Raw genomic sequence first — 21,870 nt, 5'->3', positions numbered from 1 at the left:
GTAGGAGCCGCTTCCTGTGGTGGCGTTTACGGAACGGGTTTGTTGTGGAAGTGGGAGGTGGGGGCTGGCGGTTGGCCGGGCGTCCAGCAGGCCGTGCGGTTCGCCCCGTCAGCCGTCGCCCTCATGTTCGCGGGGCGGGAAAGTGAGGGCCAAAGCCGGGCGGCGGGGCTGCCGTAATTGCGGCCGTGCTGCGCGGAGGAGCGGCGGGTTTTGCGGGGCCTCCCGTAATTACTCCTCTAAAGCCCCCTCTGAAATTGTCCTTATTGCAGCCGTGAGATCCCCGCCCCTCTGGCTTCTCCCTGGCAGCCGGTTCAAAACGTCTTAAGAACGGGCGCCTTGGGCTCAGGTGGGCAGGCTTAGCCCCCGAGCCCACAGAGATCTCCTGTGCTTCAGGTTGCAGGTGCGCTTCAGCTGCCTGCCTCAGTCCTAGAATTACAGAGCTGGAAGGGATCCTGGGGGTCATCAAGCCCAACCCCCTTATGCAATGCAGGGATCTCAACTAAAGCATCCCTGACAGATGGCCACCACCAGCCCTGCTGCCCTGCCTCTTCCTCCTCTGCCTGCGCTGGAGTGGTGCAGTAGCTGAACGGGGTGAGCTGAAATAAAAGCCCTGTATCTTCTTTCTGTTCATGGTGTGGCATTCTCTCAGTTCACCGTTCCTACACAGCGCAACATGAGGGCAATACCAGGCCTACTAAGTTGGGCTGTTGTAAAAGCGCTTGAGATAGACGCCTGTGAAGTGTTTTGGGGGAAGCGCTGGGTGCATAAACGGTGACCAGCTCACCAGGAAGGAGGCTGCTGTCCCATTGTTAACTAAAACAGGACTAGATGGTTCGGGTTTGGAGGCAGTGGCCCACTATCTGTGCCCTACAGGGTGAATTTGATATCGCTGTACAAAAGGGGAAATATCAAAAGCCGACATTTAAAGGGGTAAAAGATCTGGAACAAAACAGGGGTGGAGAGGGTGACCCTACTTTAATAGGGAGACAAGCAGGTACAAATGTATGGTTTACTCCAGTGTGGACAGGCCCAGAGTTTGGGTAAGAGTCATGAGCTAGAAAGTCTCTAATCCAGATCTTGCTTGAGATATAAATACCCTTGGGCAAGCCAGTGTTTTCTCAATCTCAGCACCTCATCTGTTGTATGGGGATGATTTATAATACTAATTTTCCTTAAAGGCTGTTGTAAGGGTTACAGGATAATACATGTGAAGTACTTCGAACACTTGGAAATATGCTGTATAAATGGGAAGTATTATTGCTTTCTAAATATTTTTTTTCTTTTGACCTTCCAAGGGAATACCAAAGTGTTAAATGCTAGACGACTCATTTGCAAGGTGCCTTGGTGTTAAGGAACTGGAAGAGATCAACAGCCATAGCTTAACTGTTCAACTGTGATGTTGAATCATGCCTCGGCCAGCTCCCAATGGATAAATCTTTGCTGTCCAAAACCCTGCTCAGAGAGGAAAATACGCTTGCAGCTGAGGAGCTCCAAACAACAGGGTAGGTAGTCTGGCATCGCCCGCTGTAAAGGGCTTTGAAGTACCTTGACAAATACTAAAACTGCTGTAATGCTGAGAGTGGACACTTTTTAATTGGTTAGTTGAGAGCCACTGTGATGAAGTGAATAGGCTAGATTCTGCCCTCCAGATGTTGGGCTGCTGTGTTTAGCATTAGCAGAATGTGTGCAAATTACACATAGCAGAGGAACACCCATCATAGGTTCCAGGGATTGTACTAATTCTGCAGCAGCAGGAGAAAGTCTAGGGAACTTTGTTCTCCGTATGTTGCTGAAGCACAAACTGTTGGGCTGTTAGCATCCAAAATGCATATGGGAAATGTTAAGGTTTGAAAGGACTGTAGAACCCTGTGATGTCATATGCTCTGGCATTTCTCTCTGTGTGGTATTTCAGTTGGTTCAGTTGGTTTCATACACTCTGTGGTATTTCAGTTGGTTCAGTTATTAACAGTCTTGCGAGTCTTAATGGTTAGAGCAGCAGGTGTGTTGTGTTGTGCTGCTGTTTGCCTCAGAGTCAGAGTAAATGTTAGTCAGTAACAGTTTAACCTATGTAAGATGTTCTAGCAACTAAATAAACTTCCACCTGCATTGTGTGTGTATGTACACACACACACGTGTGTGTGTGTGTGTGTGTGTGTGTGTGTGTGTAACTGCAACTGCAAGTACACTAAGTAAAAGTTATTTGGTCTTTAAACATGAGTATTTATAGGAGGAAAAAGAGAACTAAAGGGTCAAACAACCCAGGGCTGTCTTCCACATACTCTGCAAATAGGGAATAGAGTCTTAATTCCCCGCACAAACATCAGTCTCAGCAAACATGGCCAATGGCCAGGTGCGATGGGAGTTATAGTTAGCAGCACATGAAGAAATTATCTTAACTCTTTAGATTGATGTATATACCCTGTAGAAGTGGGCTGGATTTGTAATGTAAAAGATACTCCAAGTCTGTTTTGATGCTGTGTGGATGACTGCATGCAAGACTTAACATATGTGCATGTATTTGGCCTGGAAGACAGCACTACATGTTTGGTGATTGCTTTCAGAATTTTCAGTAAAGTTTGTAAAAAGAACAAAACAAAGTTCAGCAACATCTGAAGGGCCACGGATTCCCTACGCCTGAGCTAGATAGAGGGTCCGTGATCAGCATGTGAAGGCCATAGGGAAAACATTCATATTGTTTTGGGTCGTATATTAGTTATTGTGTGCTTAGACTATGCTCAATTAGAAATATTTCACATGCCTGTGTACATGCTAGATCACATGCCTCAGTATTTGAGAACAATTGTGTATTTTATGTATGGTGCAAATTTGGTGTTTTTATGAAAAAGTGCACAGTTGGGACAAATTGGACTGTGCCACCACTCTATCGTGGCCATATGCAGTGTTATTGTATGCTAATGCAAGATCCCTTGCATTAGTGGATGGCATAGTTTAAAGGTTGTGCAATGAAGGAATCAAACAGCTGTTGTGCTAGTGGAAGCTTGTTGCACAACAGCTGTGTAATCTGTTGGCGAGCAATCTTTCGTAATATACTTGTGTTTGTGTTTTCCTTTGCACAGCAATGCTCCGCCAGCACAACAAGGATATCTCTAAGTGACTTAGTGCTACGCTGGATACAGCCCTTGGTTCTGCCATCCATGCTTTTCCCCTCCTGTCTTTGAGGAGCCATGGCCACCACAAACCCTTTGGAAAACCTCCAGGTAGAAGCCAGCTGCTCTGTCTGCCTGGAGTACCTCAAGGACCCCGTGATCATTGACTGCGGCCACAATTTCTGCCGGGTATGCATCACCCGATGGTGGGAAGATCTGAACCGGGACTTCCCCTGCCCTGTCTGCCGCAAGACTTCGCGCCACCGCATTCTGAGGCCCAACCGGCAGCTGGGCAACATGGTGGAGATAGCCAAGCAGCTGCAGGTCACGAACAAGCGCAAGGTGCGGGATGAGAACTTGTGCGAGAAGCACAATGAAGTCCTCCGCCTCTTCTGCAAGGACGACCAGGAGGCTGTTTGCTTAGTGTGCGAGATCTCTCACGAACACCGCTCCCACACGGTGGTGACCCTGGACGATGCCTCCTTGGAGTATAAGGTAAAGTGGGGCTGGGGCATGGCTGGAATCAAGTTTTTGAAAAAGACGGGCAAGGGAATGAAGACCAACATTTGAGTTGGTTCATAGTAATTGGTTTTAATATTTCTGTTGTGTCTGTAAGTGACTTGGAGTCATTTCCATGAGCAATGCGATTAATGTATATAAATAACAACCAGAAACATCACCAGCCGTGTGAGGTATGCATTTGATGTGTATCTGCCCATTGCGGGCAGATGCCTTTTTTGCCATCACAGTAGCGCATAAACCTGCACAGACTGTACTTAACCTGATTGAATAGGGAAGCCCAAGTGGGAACTGCAAGAAAATGCTATCCTATATTTTGGGTTGCTTGTTTAATCATTAAAGTGCTCAGCCAGCCAGCCACGGCTTCCTCCAGGGAACTATAAGTAAGCCAATTCACTCTCCCATTTTTTCTCTTCAACATAATGCTCAACTGGTTGCTAGTGACCACTGACTATGCTCTCAGTCTCCATAGGGTTGTCTGGGTGGAGGCTGTTGTTGTTGGCTCTTCTGCAAACCTGAGTATGCTGGTGCCTCTCTTTTGTTTCTTGGTGGCTTCTGTGTTAGTTGAATTTCTGTTAGGCACTGCAGTCAGAGGTGGACTTTGCCATTAGAGGGTGTCATGGAGGTGAGGAATGGAAAGCCTTAAAAATGAGGAGAAGGAGCTTGAAATTCGATGTGAGAATTCAGTGCAGAGTTGAATGGAGAAAGGGAATAATAATAATAATAATAATAATAATAATAATAATAATAATAATAAATTTTATTTATATCCTGCCCTCCCCAGCCGAAGCTGAGCTCAGGGCGGCTAACAACAATCGAAATAGTCCAACATTCTAAAAACATTCATTATAAAATTATTAAATCAAATTAAAATCAAATTAATGGCAACCATCAAGCAAAATTCTGTGCAGATTGCCAAAGGAGGGAGTCAGGCTGTGCCCTGGCCAAAGGCCTGGTGGAACAGCTCTGTCTTGCAGGCCCTGCAGAAGGATGTCAGGTCCTGCAGGACCCTAGTCTCTTGTGACAGAGCGTTCCACCAGATCGGGGCCACGGCCGAAAAAGCCCTGGCTCTGGTTGAGGCCAGCCTAACCTCTCTGTGGCCTGGGATCTTTAGGATGTTTTTATTTGCAGACCGTAAATTTCTCTGTGGGACATACCAGGAGAGGCGGTCCCGTAGGTACGAGGGTCCTAGGCCAAACACAATTGTCTTCCTATAATGAATAGGAAGGCTGGAAGAATAGCAAAATAAAGGCAGCAAATGACAGACACAATGTGGGTAGGTTGCTCTTGTGTTTGGGAACAAGGTATGCAGCCTGCTATAAGTGGAGTTATCCTGTTATGGGGTGGGCTACACCTAGATCCAGCTTTCTCACTTGAACCTCAAGTGTCCAAGGTGGTGCCTTTGTCCAGCTCTTGCTTACTTGCCAGGCTACAGTTCTTTCTGGACAAGAATACTCTTTTTCACGGTTCCCCAAATTCCAGCAACCTCTCCCTTGCTTGCATTACAGTAATCCCCCTGAAGATGTGAACACTTCAATTAGTGCAGAATGCATCTGGCTAAATGTTGACCGGTACGCGTTAGACTTGTGAGGTCAGTTGGCCCATAACCTGTTACACAGGGCCAACAATCTGTTGTTGATACTTCACCACACTTCAGCCAGTGTGATCAGCAGAACGTCAGAGACTTCCTGCTTTCTTCTTGATAGTCTTCTCCAGAGTTCCCAGTTAAGAAAACTCCTTACCCACGCAGTTCAATCTAAAATAGAAAATGTTTAGCATCTCATGACACAAGACGAGCATAAACATTCTAGCTATGTTAACTTTAAGGTATGTTGGTACATCATGAACTATTCTACAGTCATACCTTATGTTACGGACGCTTCAGGTTATGTGTTTTTGGGTTGCGAATCGCGGGAAACCCGGAAGTACCGGAATGGGTTTCGCCACTCGCGCATGCGCAGAAGCGCTAAAATCGTGCTTCGCGCTTGCACAGAAGGACAAAATCGCGCCTGCGCAGACGCGGCGCTTTAGGATGCGAACGCTGCGGGTTAGCAGACGTGCCTCCATCACGGATTACATCCGTAACCCGAGGTTCCACTGTACTGTAACACAATTATCTGGGCTTATAAGTAAACCTCTGTTTAAAAACCTCCAAGGAAGAAGAGTCCACCACCTCTCATGGGAGTCTTTCTTTCTTTTTTATAATAATATTTATTAAAATTTCAAACAAAATTACAAAAATACAAAAAACAAAACAAAAATAAAAACAAATCAGTATTTCCATATCTTAACTTTCGTTCACTTGTTTCCCGGACCTCCTCACACCTCCCTTTTTTGCATCCCAAATCAATTAATTAATTCAGCAAATCCTTTCCTTCTTTGTTCTTAACCTAATCCTTTTTCTTAGTATATTTTTACTTCAAATTCCCATCTATTAACAATCCATTTTTACATAAACCTTAATAACATTGCTGCTAAAACCACTTAACTTCATTCCAACATCATTCTAACATTCATTAATTTTGCAATATTTCTGTAAATAGTCTTTAAATTTCTTCCAATCTTCTTCCACCGACTCTTCTCCCTGGTCTCAGATTCTGCCAGTCATCTCTGCCAGTTCCATATAGTCCATCACCTTCATCTGCCATTCTTCCAGTGTGGGTAAATCTTGTGTCTTCCAATACTTTGCAATAAGTATTCTCACTGCTGCTGTAGCATACATAAAGAAAGTTCTATCCTTCTTTAGCACCAATTGGCTGACAATGCCCAGGAGAAAAGCCTCTGGTTTCTTCAGGAAGGTATATTTAAATACCTTTTTCATTTCATTATATATCATCTCCCAGAAAGCCTTAATCCTTGGGCACGTCCACCAAAGGTGAAAGAATGTACCTTCAGTTTCTTTACATTTCCAACACTTATTATCGGGCAAATGATAGATTTTTGCAAGCTTGACTGGTGTCATGTACCACCTGTATATCATTTTCATAATATTCTCTCTTAAGGCATTACATGCCGTGAACTTCATACCTGTGGTCCATAACTGTTCCCAGTCAGCCATCATAATATTATGTCCAACATCTTGTGCCCATTTAATCATAGCAGATTTCACTTTCATCCTGAGTATTCCATTGCAACAGCAAGTTATACATTCTTGACAAAGTCTTAGTTTTGGGGTCTAACAGTTCTGTTTCCAATTTTGATTTTTCCACCTGGAAGCCAATTTTCTTGTCCACATTAAATACCTCCATTATTTGATAATAATGAAGCCAATCTCGCACTTTATTTTTTAGTTTTTCAAAACTCTGCAATTTCAATTTATCTCCCTCTTGTTCCAAAATTTCCCAATATTTTGGCCATTTGGCCTCCATATTGAGCTTTTTCTGAGCCTTCGCTTCCATCGGTGACATGGGAGTCTGTTCCACTGCTGAACAGCTCTTACTGTCAGAAAGTTTTTTCCAAATGTTTAGTCGGAATCTCTTTTCTTGCAACTTGAAGTCTTTGGTTTGAGTCCTACCCTCCAGAGCAAGAGAAAACAAGCATGCTCCCTCCTCCATGTGACAGCCCTTAAGATATTTGAAGATGGCTACCGTATCTCCTCTCAGTCTCCACTTTTCCATGCTAAACATACCCATGCCTTCAAGCGCTCCTCATAAGGTTTAGTTTCCAGACCCTTCATCTTCTTGGTTGCCCTCCTCTGCACATGTTCCAGCTTGTCAAGATCCTTCTTAAATTGTGGTGCGCAGAATTGGACACAGTATTCCAAGTGTGATCTGGCCAAGGCAGAATAGAGTGGCCCTATGACTTCCCTCCTACTGCTGCATCATACTGTTGACTCTAAGTTTGTGGTCCATCAAGACTCCTAGATCCTTTTCACATGTACTGCTAGTAAGCCAGGTGTCCCCCATCCTATATTTGTGCATTTGATTCTCTCTGCCTAAGTGCAGAACCGTACATTTGTCCCTATTGAAATTCAATTTGTTATTTTGCGCCCAGTTCTCCAATCTGTAAAGGTCATTTTGAATTCTGATTCTGTCTTCTGTGGCATTAGCTAACCCTCCCAGTTTGGTGTCTGCAAATTTGATGAGCATCCCCTCAGTTCCTTCATCCAGGTAATTTATAAAGACATTGAACAACAACGGGCCCAGGACAGAACCCTGTGGCACCCCACTTCTCACTTTTTTCCAGGATGACAAGGATGGGTTTGGTCAGTCAACCAGCTACAAATCCACCTAACAGCTACCTCATTCAACCCACATTTTACCAGCTTCCTCACGGAATATCACAGGGGTGTGTGTCAAAAGCCTTACTATGTCTACAGTGTTTTCCTGAACGAACAAGTTTGTAATTCCATCAAAACGAAATCAGATTGGTCTGACATGACTTATTTTTGAGAAACCCATGCTGGGTCTTAGTAATCACAGCATCCTTTTCTAAATGCTCATAGACCGACTGTTGAATTATTTGTTCTAGGCCCTTCCTTGGTAATGATTTTGGTAATGATGTCAAGATCACCGGTTGGTAGTTACCTGTGTCTTCCTTTTTCCGCTTTCTGAAGATGAGGTCATTCCATTCTGGAGACTGTAACCTTGATTTATGGAGCTATTTGGCACTTAGCTTATATATATATATGAGAGTTTCTAACACTGCTTGTCAGCATCCTAGAGGTGTCTGTTTGTTTGTTTTTTGGCCAGTGCAGGAAGCAAGATGGGTGGTTCTTATGCTCATGACTCGTACTCTTTAACTGCTATCCCTGTGCTAGCTCCTAATTATGCCATCTCCTCTTTCAAGCAGGAAAAGCTGCAGAAATGCCTGGAGCCACTTGAACGAAAGCTGCATGAGATCGGCCAGTGCAGATCCCGGGAGGAGAAGAAGCCTGGGGAGCTCAAGGCAAGTGCTGCATGCTTTGGACTGTATCTCTTTCACTTGGAATTTTCTCCCAAAGCAAATGCTGCAGTGGAAACCCTGGGAGCCTTGCTTGAATTTCAAGTGGACTACTACTACAAATGGGATGCGGGTTGCGCTGTGGGTTAAACCACAGAGCCTAGGACTTGCCGATCAGAAGGTCGGCGGTTTGAATCCCGGCGACGGGGTGAGCTCCCGTTGCTCGGTCCCTGCTCCTGCCAACCTAGCAGTTCGAAAACACGTCAAAGTGCAAGTAGATAAATAGGTACCACTCTGGCAGGAAGGTAAACGGCGTTTCCATGTGCTGCTCTGGTTCGCCAGAAGCGGCTTAGTTATGCTGGCCACGTGACCCGGAAGCTGTACGCCGGCTCCCTCGGCCAGTAAAGCGAGATGAGCGCCGCAACCCCAGAGTCGGCCACGACTGGACCTAATGGTCAGTGGTCCCTTTACCTTTACCTTACTACTACTAGTAGTATTAACATTTTCTCTCACTGAGGAAACTCAAGGCGTCTTTATAAAAAGAAAAGACAAGCTTTCATTAATATCCAAGGGGTAAAGGAAAAACACACACATTAAAAACAACAGTACATCACGTGTGCTTTAAAAGGCCATATATCATTAACAGCCAAATGCATGGTTGAAGAGGAATGCTTTTGGGTTGCACTTAAATTTATATAACAAAGGTACCAGGGAAACCTCCCTGGGAAGAGCATGCGACAAATAGGGAGCCACTACAGAAACGGCCTGTTCTCGTGTTGCCACCCTCCAGTCCCCTTGTGGAGGGGGCACACAAAGAAGGCTTCAGATCACAGTTGCAGAGTCTGGGTCGGTTCATATATGTGCTGCTGGCTCTTCTTGCCTAAGTGCAGAACCTTACATTTGTCCCTTTTGCAATTTATTTGGTTAGTTTTGACCCAGTTCTCCAATCTGTTGGAAGTCATCTTGAATACTGATTCTGTCTTCTGGGGCAGGGGCTACCCCTTCCAGTGTGGTGTCATCTGCACATTTGATGAGCATCCCCTCAATATAAAGAGCCCAGAACAGAATCATGCAGCACCCTACTTGCCATTTTTCCCCAAGATGACGAGGAACTCTTTGGGTTCTGTCTGTCAACTAGCTACAAATGTAGCTCATTCAACCCACATTTTACCAGCTTCTCCACAAGAATGTCACAGAATTCCCATGCTCCACCGAGCTTGTAACTGCTATTGAAAAAAGAAAGAAAACTTAATAGGAAATAACTTAATAAAACCACTTGCTGTATAAAATAAAAGCTGGTACAGTCATACCTTGGTTTTCGAACAGCTTAGTTCTCGAACGTTTTGGCTGCCAAACACCAAGTGACAGTTCTGGTTTGCAAGCTATTTTTGGCAGCCGAACGTCTGACAGGGCTTCTGCAACTTGCAGTTGGCTGCAAGTTGTGCAGAAGCCGCGCTTTGGTTTCCGAACGTTTTGGGAGTTGAACAGACTTCCGGAACGGATTCCATTCGACTTCCAAGGTACGACTGTCTGTGATATTTTCATTTGCTGTGATACACCTGCACCAAGATTCCCTCAAAAAATAAACGCTGAGCACAGGCATTTGGAATATATAGTTAACTATCTCAAAGCTCTGTGCTACTTTTTGTTGCTGGTCGTTGGGCAGGAAATACCCTTCTGCCCCCACCAAAACGAACCAATTATAAAAAGGAACACAGTAGCACACCGGAAAATTGTAATGTACCAGAATTGCATACTTTGGGATAATGTGCTCTTTTTTCCCTTCCATTTAGTTCTGACAGTTCTTTATGCTCCATTGCCTTTAATTTCTTTTAGTTTTAGCTCCTCTAGAAATTGCTTTTGATGATGATGATGATGGTGATGATAAAAAATGTTTTGCAAAACAACAACAACCCACAAAGCACCCTTCAAACAACTTTAAAAGTGCATTACTATTAGTAACAGCTAAGAAGCCACATCTGCAAGTGGGTGGGAGAACACAAGGATTTGTCTTAGTGATACAGGTGAAACTGTGTAGCCCAGTATGCTGTGTAGCCACATTTGTGTATGTAACGTTTATGCTCCTCTTATCCTCTTTGCAAAGCCTGGGATAGCCGACAATTGTACAAATATACCAAAGCATATTGAAACAATTAAAAAATACAACAAATTTATGCCAGCTTTACAGTGGCAGCAGCAAGCAATGCACTCTTTCAGCATTAGTACCTTTGGGAACCCAGAAACGGCGCAGGAACATTTCCCGGACCTTCCCCTGCTGGGTTTTCTCCCTCGCATTTGATATTCAGAGGTATACTGCCGCTGCACGAGGAGGTTCAGTTTGGCTAAAATGGCTGACAGACTTGGCCTAAATGAATTCATCTAGGTTTTTTTAATGTTGCATTGAGATGCCATAGTACTGCCCATAGTAGAGAATCACATTACAGTGGACCCTCCGGTTACATACCGCTCTGGATATGTAACTTTGGGGTTGAGAATGCGGCAAACCCGGAAGTATATACTTCTGTACACTTCTATTGTGTATATTGTATATACCTCTATTGTTCTGTGCACATGCGCAGAAGCGGCGCCTCCAGTTACGAACTTTTTGGGGTAAGTACGGACCCCCAGAACGAATTAAATTCGTATCTGGAGAGTCTACTGTATTCCAAAAAATATTAGATTGCCACACTTCATAGCCAACTTTCCCTCCAACTCTAGGTGGTACACAGTGGGATAACTCTCCTCTGTCTTCACAAAACAATTGGTAACCTTCCAATTTCAAGAGGAGCGCCAGCGTTAGTCTCTTGGAGCACAAACCACAAAGATTCTTGTGACACTCTAAAGGTTGACACATTTATTATGATGTAAGCTTTCATAGACAGAATCCTCCTCAACACATTATCATCATTCATCTGATGAAATGGACTTTGATCCACTAAATTAGTGCTCAAGGTGTCACAAGGCTCTTTTTGTTGTTTCTGTACAGTAAGTTGGGCTGAGAGGGAGACTGTCCCAAGGTCACCCAGTGAGAGTCGCAACTGAGCAAGTACTTGAATTTGGGTCTTCCTGGGTGTCACACCACGGTTTTGTGCTGTGTGAGGAAGTTCCCTCTTTCTCCAAATCCTGAGCATCAACCTCATTGGGTTGACCTCATTGAGCCCTACCTAAACCCTGTCTCCCATCTCCCTGCAGCGGAAGGTTGAGGACCGCCGCCAACTCATCATCCGAGAGTTTGAGGAGATGCATTTGTTCCTGGAGGAGGAGCAAGAAGTGCTGATGCAACACCTGGAGGACGAGGAGAAGGAGATCTTGCAGAAACTAAAGGACAATGTGGCTGAGCTGTCTGAGCAGCGGGTCTCCCTCAACAGCCTCATCACGGAAATCGAGGAGAAGTGTCTGCAGTCAGGCATGGAGATGCTCAAGGTAGGGTGTGCATCAGAGTCTACCTGGAGGGGGGGGGGCGTCACCTGCATCTGAACAAATGCTGCTTGGAACATCCCATTCCTCAGCAGCCCTTGAGTCTGCCTCCTTCCCTTACTTTTTTCTAGTGCTTTAAGGAGTAGTAAACCACCAGTAAAGCTTAAGGCAGGCGGTAAATCAACAGTAGATTAAAACAGACTTTAATTATTTTTTGCACCCACGGATCTGAAAGAGAGAGCCTGCTTCCCCTTTTTTCCTCAACTGCAGCCTGATAGAGCAGATAAAGCTCTAAAAAGGACTTTCTTAGGAAGCAGTGATTGCATGTGATGGGTTCAAAGAACCTCCAGAGATCATTTGCCTCAACCAGTTTCCTGGAAATGCAGTGCTCTTGGCTTGGGACCACTATAGAATGGGGCTCATAGGCCTTCATGTGGGGTTTTGGTTCCATCACTGATTGTGCAACTCAGGGGGATGAGAGTAGAACAAAGGGTCAATGAATTCTAGTCTTGCGCCAGCCTATTTCTGTTCCCCGCTTCCTCCACCTCCCATCTAATGTTTCCATAAGGGTCTGTGAACCCCAATTTCTATAGATGCTTTGGATGTGAATCTGTATGCATCTTGTGGGCAGCAGGGCAAGATGTGTAGGGCTCTAGCTTTCTGTAGTCGACATGCAAGCATGAAATCCAGTGTAAGGTCATCAAAACTGGTTTGCTTTGTGAAGGCAGATCCTTGGATAGATGCATATAGCTGATATTTCAGGACACTGCAGTGGCAGGCTGGAAGTTGGTGTGGTTTGCACAAAAGGTCCAACACTTGAATCTTTTTGGTGCTTTTGGGTTTTTTAAAAAAATTTGCCTGTGCTTTTTTAAGCTAAAACAGCAGAATAACATGTGTTGCTTTAACCAAAGGTGGGATCTTCCTCATTTCACCAGTCTGCATAGATAGATTTTACTTAGCGGTTGGGCTCCTCAATGACTACACGACTCTTAACCATTTTTATTTCTTGTCCTTCTCATGCAGGATGTGAAGCACACCCTCGAAAGGTAAGGAGCAACTTCTTTGGTCATCACAACAGCCTCACTGCCTCTTAACATGGGGTCCTATGAGGTGGTCCTTGTCACAAACAGCTGTTGGACAAGCATTTGTCCTGGTTTGACACATAAAATGCTCTTTTAAAGACTGCTGGTCTCCTTACCTCTTGAAGGAGGGCTTCCAATGGATGCCTTTGCTTTCTGAAAGGAGGTGGGCAGCTACCAAAAACAGGGCCTTCTCTATGGTGGTGCCATCCGCCTTCACACCTGCGGAAAGCTCTCCCCAGAGAGGTTTGCCTTGCAACCTACCTTACTGTTCTTTTGGCATCAGGTGTGGTTGAAGGTATGAAAGGCCCCTGCTTTGCTGAAGCAAATACTCGTAAGGACAAAGGCAAGGGGTTGGCTCTAAAAGTGCCACTTCATTCCTAGTGGGAGTCCTTCCAAGAGCAGATTGGCCTTTGATCGAGGCCAAGGTTAGTGGAAATGTGCCTAGAACAATGGGAGTTTCGAACACTGCCAGCAGGGTTTCCCAAAATTGGGTCTCCAGCTGTTTCTGGACTACAGTTCCCATCTGTCAGGACTGATCCCTGACCACTGGTCCTGCTACCTAGCGATGATGGGAGTTGCAGTCCACAAACAGCCGGAGACCCAAGTTTGGGAGAACCTGGTGAAAACTAAATAAAACCTCCCTGAAAATAAACAAGTTGCTCAATTATAGCCTGGGAGACGATTCACACTCCCCCCCCCCCCCGGAGATTCTTTTATATATTTATTGTAAGTATTTTTTTATAACTGCCTTTCAATCATGTTCCCAGGACAGTTTACAAAAAGAAAAAAGCATATACATAAAGCATACCAAACTAAAAGGCACAAAAAATATGTAAAAAGCAGCATAAGAGAATCGGCAGAATTAAAAGTACTTGTGAATCTCAAGAATTTTTATTCACTTATTTATGTTTGTACACTGATAGCCCACCTTCCTTCCATCCCAGAAGCCAAGGCTGCAGACCTGTAGGTTCTCATGTGGTCACTCATCCAGGCACTGACCAGACCTTACAAGTATTTGAAGTCTGCCCTCACAATGGCCATGAAATGAAAGATGATTGGGGGAAACATGGAAGCAATGGACAACTTCAGGGACAGTGAACCTGGGGCCCACCAGATGTTCCTGGGGCCCACAGCTTGCAGCATCCCTGACCCTTGTCCATCCTGGTTGGGGCTGCTAGGAGTTGGGAGCCCGGCAACATCTGAAGGGGGCCACAGGTTCCCCAACCCTGGACTTGCCCTCACCCAACTTGCTCTGCTCTATTTCTTGCAGATGTGAAGAGGTGCAGGCCCAGAAGCTGAACTTGGTCTCCATCGAGCTGGAAAAGAACTTCTGCAACTTCCCCAGGCAGTACTTCGTCCTGCGCAAAATCATCAAGAAGCTCACAGGTAAGTTGGTGTGGTGCCACATCCAGGCATTTTTCGTTTTGCTTGGTGTGGGGGCTGGGAGAATTGGGCCTCTTCTCCCTTGCTCATGGATCAGGGGGTTTGTCCACAGTGCCAACAAAACTCTTTGAGTTTGGAATAGATTCTGCAGATTAGCACCATCCAAGCAATTGAGCTTAATTCTGATCAGTGCACACACAACACAACTCTGTCCAGGAGAGGTGTGCTAGAATTGTTGATAGTGGGACAGGAACAGTATTAACCTTCGTCAATCTGATGCACTCCAGATGTTTTGGGACACACACACACACACACACACACACACACCACCCAGCACAGTCAGTGGTCAGCAGTAACAGGAATGATACAGTCGTACCTTGGATCCCAAACGCCTTGCGAGTCAAATGTTTTGGCTCCCAAACGCCACATACCCAGAAGTTCGTGTTCCGGTTTGCAAACGTTCTCTGGAACCCGAAATTCCGACACGACTTTCATGGCTGCTGATTGGCTGCAGGAGCTTCTTGCAGGAGCTTCCTGCAGCCAATCGGAAGCCATGCCTTGGTTTCTGAACATTTTGGAAGTTGAACGGACTTCCAGAACGAATTCCGTTCGACTTCCAAGGTACCACTGTAGTTCAAAATAGCTGGATGGCCTCCAGCTGTGGAAGACTGGTCTGTATGTAGAGAAATGGCTGGAAGCAGAGGAAGAAGGAAGAGTAGTCATGCAGGTTGAATGTTCTTGAGGATGTCATGCCTCCCCTGAAAAGCAAAGAAGAATGCAAAGATAATTTTATGGCAAAACTAGGATAGATTATTAAATCTGTGTTAGAATATATTCTGGGTAAACAAACCAACCCCTGTGTTGCAAAATATGAGTCAGCAATATCAAAAGCAACACGATGGCCAGAAACAATAACAATGTGAACAACTTTATGGAATAATTCAAAACATCAAAATTAACAAACTGAAGTCTCTGAAAGTCCTTAAATGAATCATGGTGCCAGACTTTACCCGGAAGATAGCAAGCTGTGAAGCTTTGTATAATCAGCAAATGTCCAATTCTGATGTCCAAATCTGAACGCTGCTGAACAGTGTTTCCGGATAACAACATGGGAAAAAATTTATAACTTATCTAGGAGACCATTGTAAGCGGATGAAAACATTAGCAGGATTGCAATAACACTTGTAATGCAGCAAACATTATGGACAAAATGGAGAGAGATAAAATATGGTTATGAAATAATATGCAGTTGTAAAGGTTGCCAGTAGGACCCATGGAGGGGAAGGTGGGAAGTCCAGAGATTCGGAGAAATCTCTAAATATGGACATGTATTTTGTGTTGTATTGTTATAATTCTATATTTGTAAAATCAAATGAAAATTATTTCCAAAAAAAAAGAAAAAGCCATTGAGGCCTGGCCACCATCGCAGCAGAGCCTGAACGAATGTCTCTCCCTTTTCCTGCAGGAGATTTGACCCTTGACCCCGAGACGGCCCATCCCAACTTAGTGCTCTCGGAGGACCGGAAGAGCGTCAAGTTTGTGGAGCAACGCCTGCGAGACCTGCCCGACAGCCCGCGGCGCTTCACCACCTACCCTTGTGTCCTGGCGACGGAGGGCTTCACTTCGGGCCGCCACTACTGGGAAGTGGAAGTGGGCGAAAAGACCCACTGGGCCCTAGGGGTCTGTAACGAATCCGTGAGCCGCAAAGGGGAGACGACCTCCCTGCCGGAGACTGGCTACTGGCGGGTGAGGCTGTTCAACGGGGACAAGTACGCGGCCACCACCACCCCCTTCACGCCCCTCAGTGTCGCCACCAAACCCAAGCGAGTGGGTGTCTTCCTGGACTACGAGGCCGGCAGGCTTTCCTTCTACAATGTGACGGACCGCTCCCACATCTACACTTTCACCGACACCTTCACGGAGAAGCTGTGGCCTTTTTTCTACCCAGGAATCCGTGCCGGACGCAAGAATGCTGCTCCCCTCATCATTCGGCCTCCCACGGACTGGGAGTGACAAGATGGCCGATTCTTCTCCCTCTGCCACCCGCAACCTCGTTTTAGAATTAGCCCTCAAAGGTGGTTTTTAATTGAAAGAATTTGAAAAAATAATTATTAGAGCATAAAGGAAAGTAGATAATATCAAATATCTGTTTCCCACCCACCCCCAAACTAAAATATTAATCTAAATATCTTATCAAATGTGTTGAGGGAGTTATTTAAGGCAGTTTCTCTGTGGAGAAGGACGCAAAGGAGCAGGAAACCAAGCTGGGAATGGCAGAAGGAAACGTGGAAAGGCTTTCAAAAACACCACTGAAGGGGGCAGGGGAACCCTACAGAAATGTTGGTATTTATCTTTTTGGCTTCACATTTTCTTAAAGGGATGTGACGCTAGTAAAGAGAATATTCCCACAAAAGCAAAGAGCCCATTTTGGAGCAGTTCGGCTTTTGTGGAGGCCAGTGAAGAAATGGATTCCTTCTGCTTTCCCAAACCTCTAAAGGGGCTTAAATCTGAGACGGCGATGCTGAAACTTGGGGGGCGGGGTGGAGAAAAACCAAGCCACACTGTTTGCATTAGCTGTGGGCAGAGCTGGTCAGAAATGTGTGTGTGAATGCGAGCGTGGCAGGCGTGTGCTACATGGGCAGTGGAGGGAAGTGACCTGTCTGAAGGGATTTATCATTGCGTGTGTAGACTGCAGAAACCATCTCTTTTTCCCTTCGCTGCTCCTTCTGCACCTTATTCAGTGTATGCAGGAGCAGCCTCCTGTAGTCTTGGTAGAGTGTTGTAATGTACCGTATTTTTTGCTCTATAAGACTCACTTTTTCCCTCCTAAAAAGTAAGGGGAAATGTGTGTGCGTCTTATGGAGCGAATGCAGGCTGCGCAGCTATCCCAGAAGCCAGAACAGCAAGAGGGACCGCTGCTTTCACTGCGCAGTGATCCCTCTTGCTGTTCTGGCTTCTGGGATTCAGAATATTTTTTTCTTGTTTTCCTCCTCCAAAAACTAGATGCGTCTTATGGTCTGGTGCAACTTACAGAGCAAAAATTACAGTACATGTGAGAATAAAGCAGGCCAGGAATGGATCCTTTCCTCTTGAACACCTCAGCACTCCCTGTGTAGAGTGTTAAGAGATCTCTATGGACCAGGGCTGGGCAATACCCGGTTTTCAGCATCACAGTACATCGCCAGCTAAACATCACAACATACAGTGGTGCCTCGCAAGACGAAATTAATTCGTTCCGCGAGTTTTTTCGTCTTGCGATTTTTTTCATCTTGCGAAGCATGGTTTCGGAAGTTTTGGAAAAGCTTCAAAAATCACCAAAGTCTTCAAAAACCTCAAAAAAGGCTACCACACCGCGTGCTATGAGTTGCTCCTCGAAGTCAAGTCACAACTGTATTAACGGTGTTAAGAAAAAGGAAACAAACTTGCAAGACGTTTCCGTCTTGCGAAGCAAGCCCATAGGGAAAATCGTCTTGCGAAGCAACTCAAAAAACCAAAAACCCTTTCGTCTTGCGAGTTTTTTGTCTTGCGAGGCATTCGTCTTGCGAGGTACCACTGTATTGATATATCACAACGTCTGAAATGAAGATGGAGCTATGTAGAGGCCTTGGCTGGCTTCACAATTTTCCCCACAGTGTGATTTTTTGCATAGCACACAAATGCACATCGTGATTCACAATATATTGCCAGGTCAAAAACTATGAAAGCGATATCATGGTATGGACTTGAAACCAGTTCTGGGTGACATATCGATATATTGCCCAGCCCTATTATGGGCTGCACAGCTCTTGCAGCCGGCTGGCAGATCTGGACTGAGGGGTGCTGGAACCGAGTTTCTGTCTCGGACCCAGGAAGCAGAGCTGCCTGGTAGTGAGCGCCCTTGGACAAGCTGGTCTTAAGGCCCAAATTTTATCCAAAGGGCCAGTTGTATGATTTGTAGTTGGCGGCATCCATTTGGCTTTAACTCAAGCTGCCATCCCAAAGTCTTTCATGAATGGAACGGCATGTATTGTGACCCTTGCCTGTGGGCTGTGAAGAGGAATGCCTGGCAGCATTTGTCACGGGTAAAAGTAGTGCCCACAGTGCACAGATGAGTCAAGGGCAATGGCCTGCAATGGAAGGTGAACGTTTTCCAGGAGTTCCCTTGAATCGAGGAAAAGGCACCTCTGCAAACCTTTCGATCCTGAAGTTCACCGATGTTGCACGGCTTAGCCAAATGTGAGGCCGATGGAGCAACACCAAAAAACGCTTTTTTGGGCAATGTTTTGGGGGAAGTCAGCAAAATGCAGCTGCTACGTTTACCTGTTTGGAACGCAGACCAATCTGGCTGCACTGTGGTGTGACATCATCACACCGCTTGGAGGTTTTTAAGCAGAGGTTGGGTGGCCATCCGTCATGATATGATCTCAGCTTGGCTGCTCCTGCCTTAGGAAACAGCTTTTGTTCGGGCAGTTTTCATGGAGGAATGGTGCTGCTGCTGCTGCTTAAAGCTGGGGAAAGAAGCAGCTTTCGATAGGTGACAAGAGCAAATAAGAAAGGTAACGGGGAGCAGATGAATATGCAACTTTCTCACCACCGCCACTCGTCCTGAGAGATTCCGCCAGAGTTAGAATATTAAAAGTTATTACAGAAGGTATGTATGTTTGTGATTGGTGAAGGTAAGGTAAAGGACCCCTGGACGGTTAAGTCCAGTCAAAGGCATCTATGGGGTTGAGGCGCTCATCTCGCTTTAAGGCCGAGGGAGCCAGCATTTGTCCAGACAGTTTGAAAGCACACCAGTGCAAGTAGATAAATAGGTACCACTGCCGCGGGAAGGTAAATGGTGTTTTCATGTGCTCTGGCTTCCGTCACAGAGTCCTGTTGTGCCAGAAGCGGTTTAGTCCTGCTGGCCACATGACCCGGAAAGCTGTCTGTGGACAAACGCCGACTCCCTTGGCCTGAAAGAGAGATGAGCACTGCAACCCCATAGTCGCCTTTGACTGGACTTGACTGTTCAGGGGTCCTTTGCCTTTTTATGTTTGTGATTAGAATACCCTTGAGTGCAAAATACGTATGTTAAATAAAGATTCCAACAGCCTCTGAACATGGCAGGGATAATTCCTCTACAGCAAGGCCCTCCAGATGTTGATGGACCACAGCTGCCACAACCCTCGGACTCTGGACCATGCTGGCTGGAGGGGATTGGAGTTAGAGCAGTGGTGTCCAAACTTTTTTCAAAGAGGTCCAGATTTGATGAAGTGAAGGGCCATGAGGGCCGACCAAAGTTGTTGACCTTTTCTTAGGGTTGAAGTTGTTGAGGTTTTTAAGGATTTTACCCCAGAAAATAAACTGCCACAGGGGCCAGATTAAACAGACCAGTGGGCCAGATTAGACCCCCAAAACTGACTTTGGACATGCCTGGACTAAGGCAACATCTGGAGGGCCACCGGTTCCCCCACCCACCTTGTTCTAAGACGTTCAATTCCCAGTTCAGCCTCAGGTTAGTTATTGGCTTTAACCCATCCTTCCCAGTGATGCCCTGTGGGGCTCAGCTTGCCTCTACCTTCCAATGGTAGTGTCTGGAGTTGCGCGATTGAGTAGTGTACGTGTGTGTCTATGCGGCTGAGGAAGCTCTGACTTGGGTGCGTCCGACCCCTGAGCATGAGTGGGCTGGCAACCCACAGCTTAGGGCAAGATCTATGTCTTGTGGCTTGTAAGATTATTAATAAAATCTCTTTGTTTTATTTGACAACGATATACGTGTGCTCGTGTGCATGTGTCACTTCTTGGGCATTTTTATTTTATCGGCCGGGAGAAAGATGTCAGAACTGCAGTTCTTTCAGCAGCAACGTAACACCAGGGGCTTTACCTTGCCCCAGGTAGCAGTCAAGGCGCCACGTTTTGCAGTAGCTGCAGCTCCCAGGCCAACTTTCAGGGCAGCGACACACAATGATATGCAGTAATCCAACCTGCAGGTTACCAGTGCATGATCAGGCTATTCCTGTCCAAAAATACCGTATTTTTTGCTCTATAAGACTCACTTTTTCCCTTCTAAAAAGTAAGGGGAAATGTGTGTGCGTCTTATGAAGTGAATGCAGGCTGCGCAGCTATCCCAGAAGCCAGAACAGGAAGAGGGATTGCTGCTTTCACTGTGCAGCGATCCCTATTGCTGTTCTGGCTTCTGAGATTCAGAATATTTTTTTTCTTGTTTTCCTCCTCCAAAAACTAGGAGCGTCTTGTGGTCTGGTGCGTCTTATAGAGGGGAAAATATGGTAACTGTAGCTGCTTTACAAGCTGAAGCTAGTTTAAAAAAAACCTGTGGGGACCTGACCAGCCTAGCGGAACTGTTGGGAGACACACATGACATTTCATGTGTGCCCCTTTCCAAACTTAAAAATGGAAAGCGTAATGCTGGTGGTCAACAAAAGCGGTTTAAAGACTATCTCAATCTAAAAAAAGGTAGTATAAACACCAACAATTGGGAAACACTGGCCCGCGAGCGCTCCAGCTAGAGAACAGCCTTTACCAAAGGTGTCATGGGCTTTGAAAACACTCGAACTCAGGACACAAGGGAGAAACGTGCTAGGAGGAAGGCACGCTTGGCAAACCCTCACCGTGATCAGCTCCCATCCAGAAACCTATGTCCCCACTGTGGAAGGACGTGTGGATCCAGAATTGGCCTCCACAGTCACTTACGGACTCACTGTTAAAACCGTGTTTATGGAAGACAATCTTACTCGGCTACGAGTGATCGCCAAAGAAGAAGACAATCTTGGGGCAACCTGGGCCTATGCCTGGTGCTTTTGTGAAACATTCCTCCTCCCCGTTGCCTTTGGCTTATTAAACAAGTCAATGGTCTTTTAAACTGGGGGGGGGGGGGCATTGTTTGTGTTTGTTACTACGTTACGTATTTTGGTGTTTATAAACTGCCCTGTAATCCTTGGGTGAAGGCCAGTTTAGAAATCTAATATATAAAAATCTAATAATAATAATAAATAAACCTCAGGCCTTCCTTCACTTTGGCCTATAGTTTGTCTCCTCAGAAGCTCTGTCTTGGAGTGATCCTACTCTCCTCTGTGGCTCAGGGTGGTCTTAATTTTGGGATGTAAGTGGTGGCAAGAGCAAAGGATGTGTGCAGGCCATGGCACAGACAACAACTTCCTGTTTCTATTCCTAAGCATTTATAAATCTGGATAGGACTGCCAAAATGAATTATAGTGAGAGACTGGCATACTGCTTTTTAAAAATATTTAATTTCATCAAGTGTGATTTTCCAGGAAATGGTTTGTCTTCTTTTTTTTAAAAAAAAAAACAGTGATTAGATGGTCTAAGCATGTAGAAGACACAAAGACCTTAATAGGGAGGAAGAAGTGAAATTTTCAGATTTTATGATAGTCACACCATACCATGCATATATAGGTCCTGGTAACACTTTTAAGAGCCATGGCTGCCCATCCTCAGATTGTTCTGGAGAACTTAGTTAAGAGTGTTAGTGTCGGAATCTC

At 45.5% G+C, this 21,870-nt stretch overlaps 1 protein-coding gene across 2 annotated transcripts; it reads left to right on the top strand.

The window, feature by feature from the left end:
* On the top strand, positions 1–20,120 carry TRIM39 (tripartite motif containing 39). Of its 2 annotated transcripts, none has more exons than XM_028713486.2 (8): positions 1–591; positions 1,296–1,502; positions 3,078–3,602; positions 8,415–8,513; positions 11,700–11,930; positions 12,948–12,970; positions 14,277–14,392; positions 15,855–20,120. In XM_028713486.2, the coding sequence occupies exons 3-8, from the start codon at positions 3,186–3,188 to the stop codon at positions 16,400–16,402; spliced, it is 1,434 nt and encodes a 477-aa protein (XP_028569319.1). In that variant the 5' UTR covers positions 1–591; positions 1,296–1,502; positions 3,078–3,185; the 3' UTR covers positions 16,403–20,120. The 2 variants fall into 2 exon arrangements, with proteins under 2 accessions (XP_028569319.1, XP_028569322.1); XM_028713489.2 differs by having other exon boundaries at positions 2–591; positions 8,418–8,513.
* Positions 20,121–21,870: the final 1,750 nt, after the last annotated feature.

Source organism: Podarcis muralis, chromosome 2 (genome assembly GCF_964188315.1).
Source record: "Podarcis muralis chromosome 2, rPodMur119.hap1.1, whole genome shotgun sequence".
Lineage (NCBI taxonomy): Eukaryota > Metazoa > Chordata > Lepidosauria > Squamata > Lacertidae > Podarcis > Podarcis muralis.
This window is presented reverse-complemented; position numbering and strand designations above follow the sequence as displayed.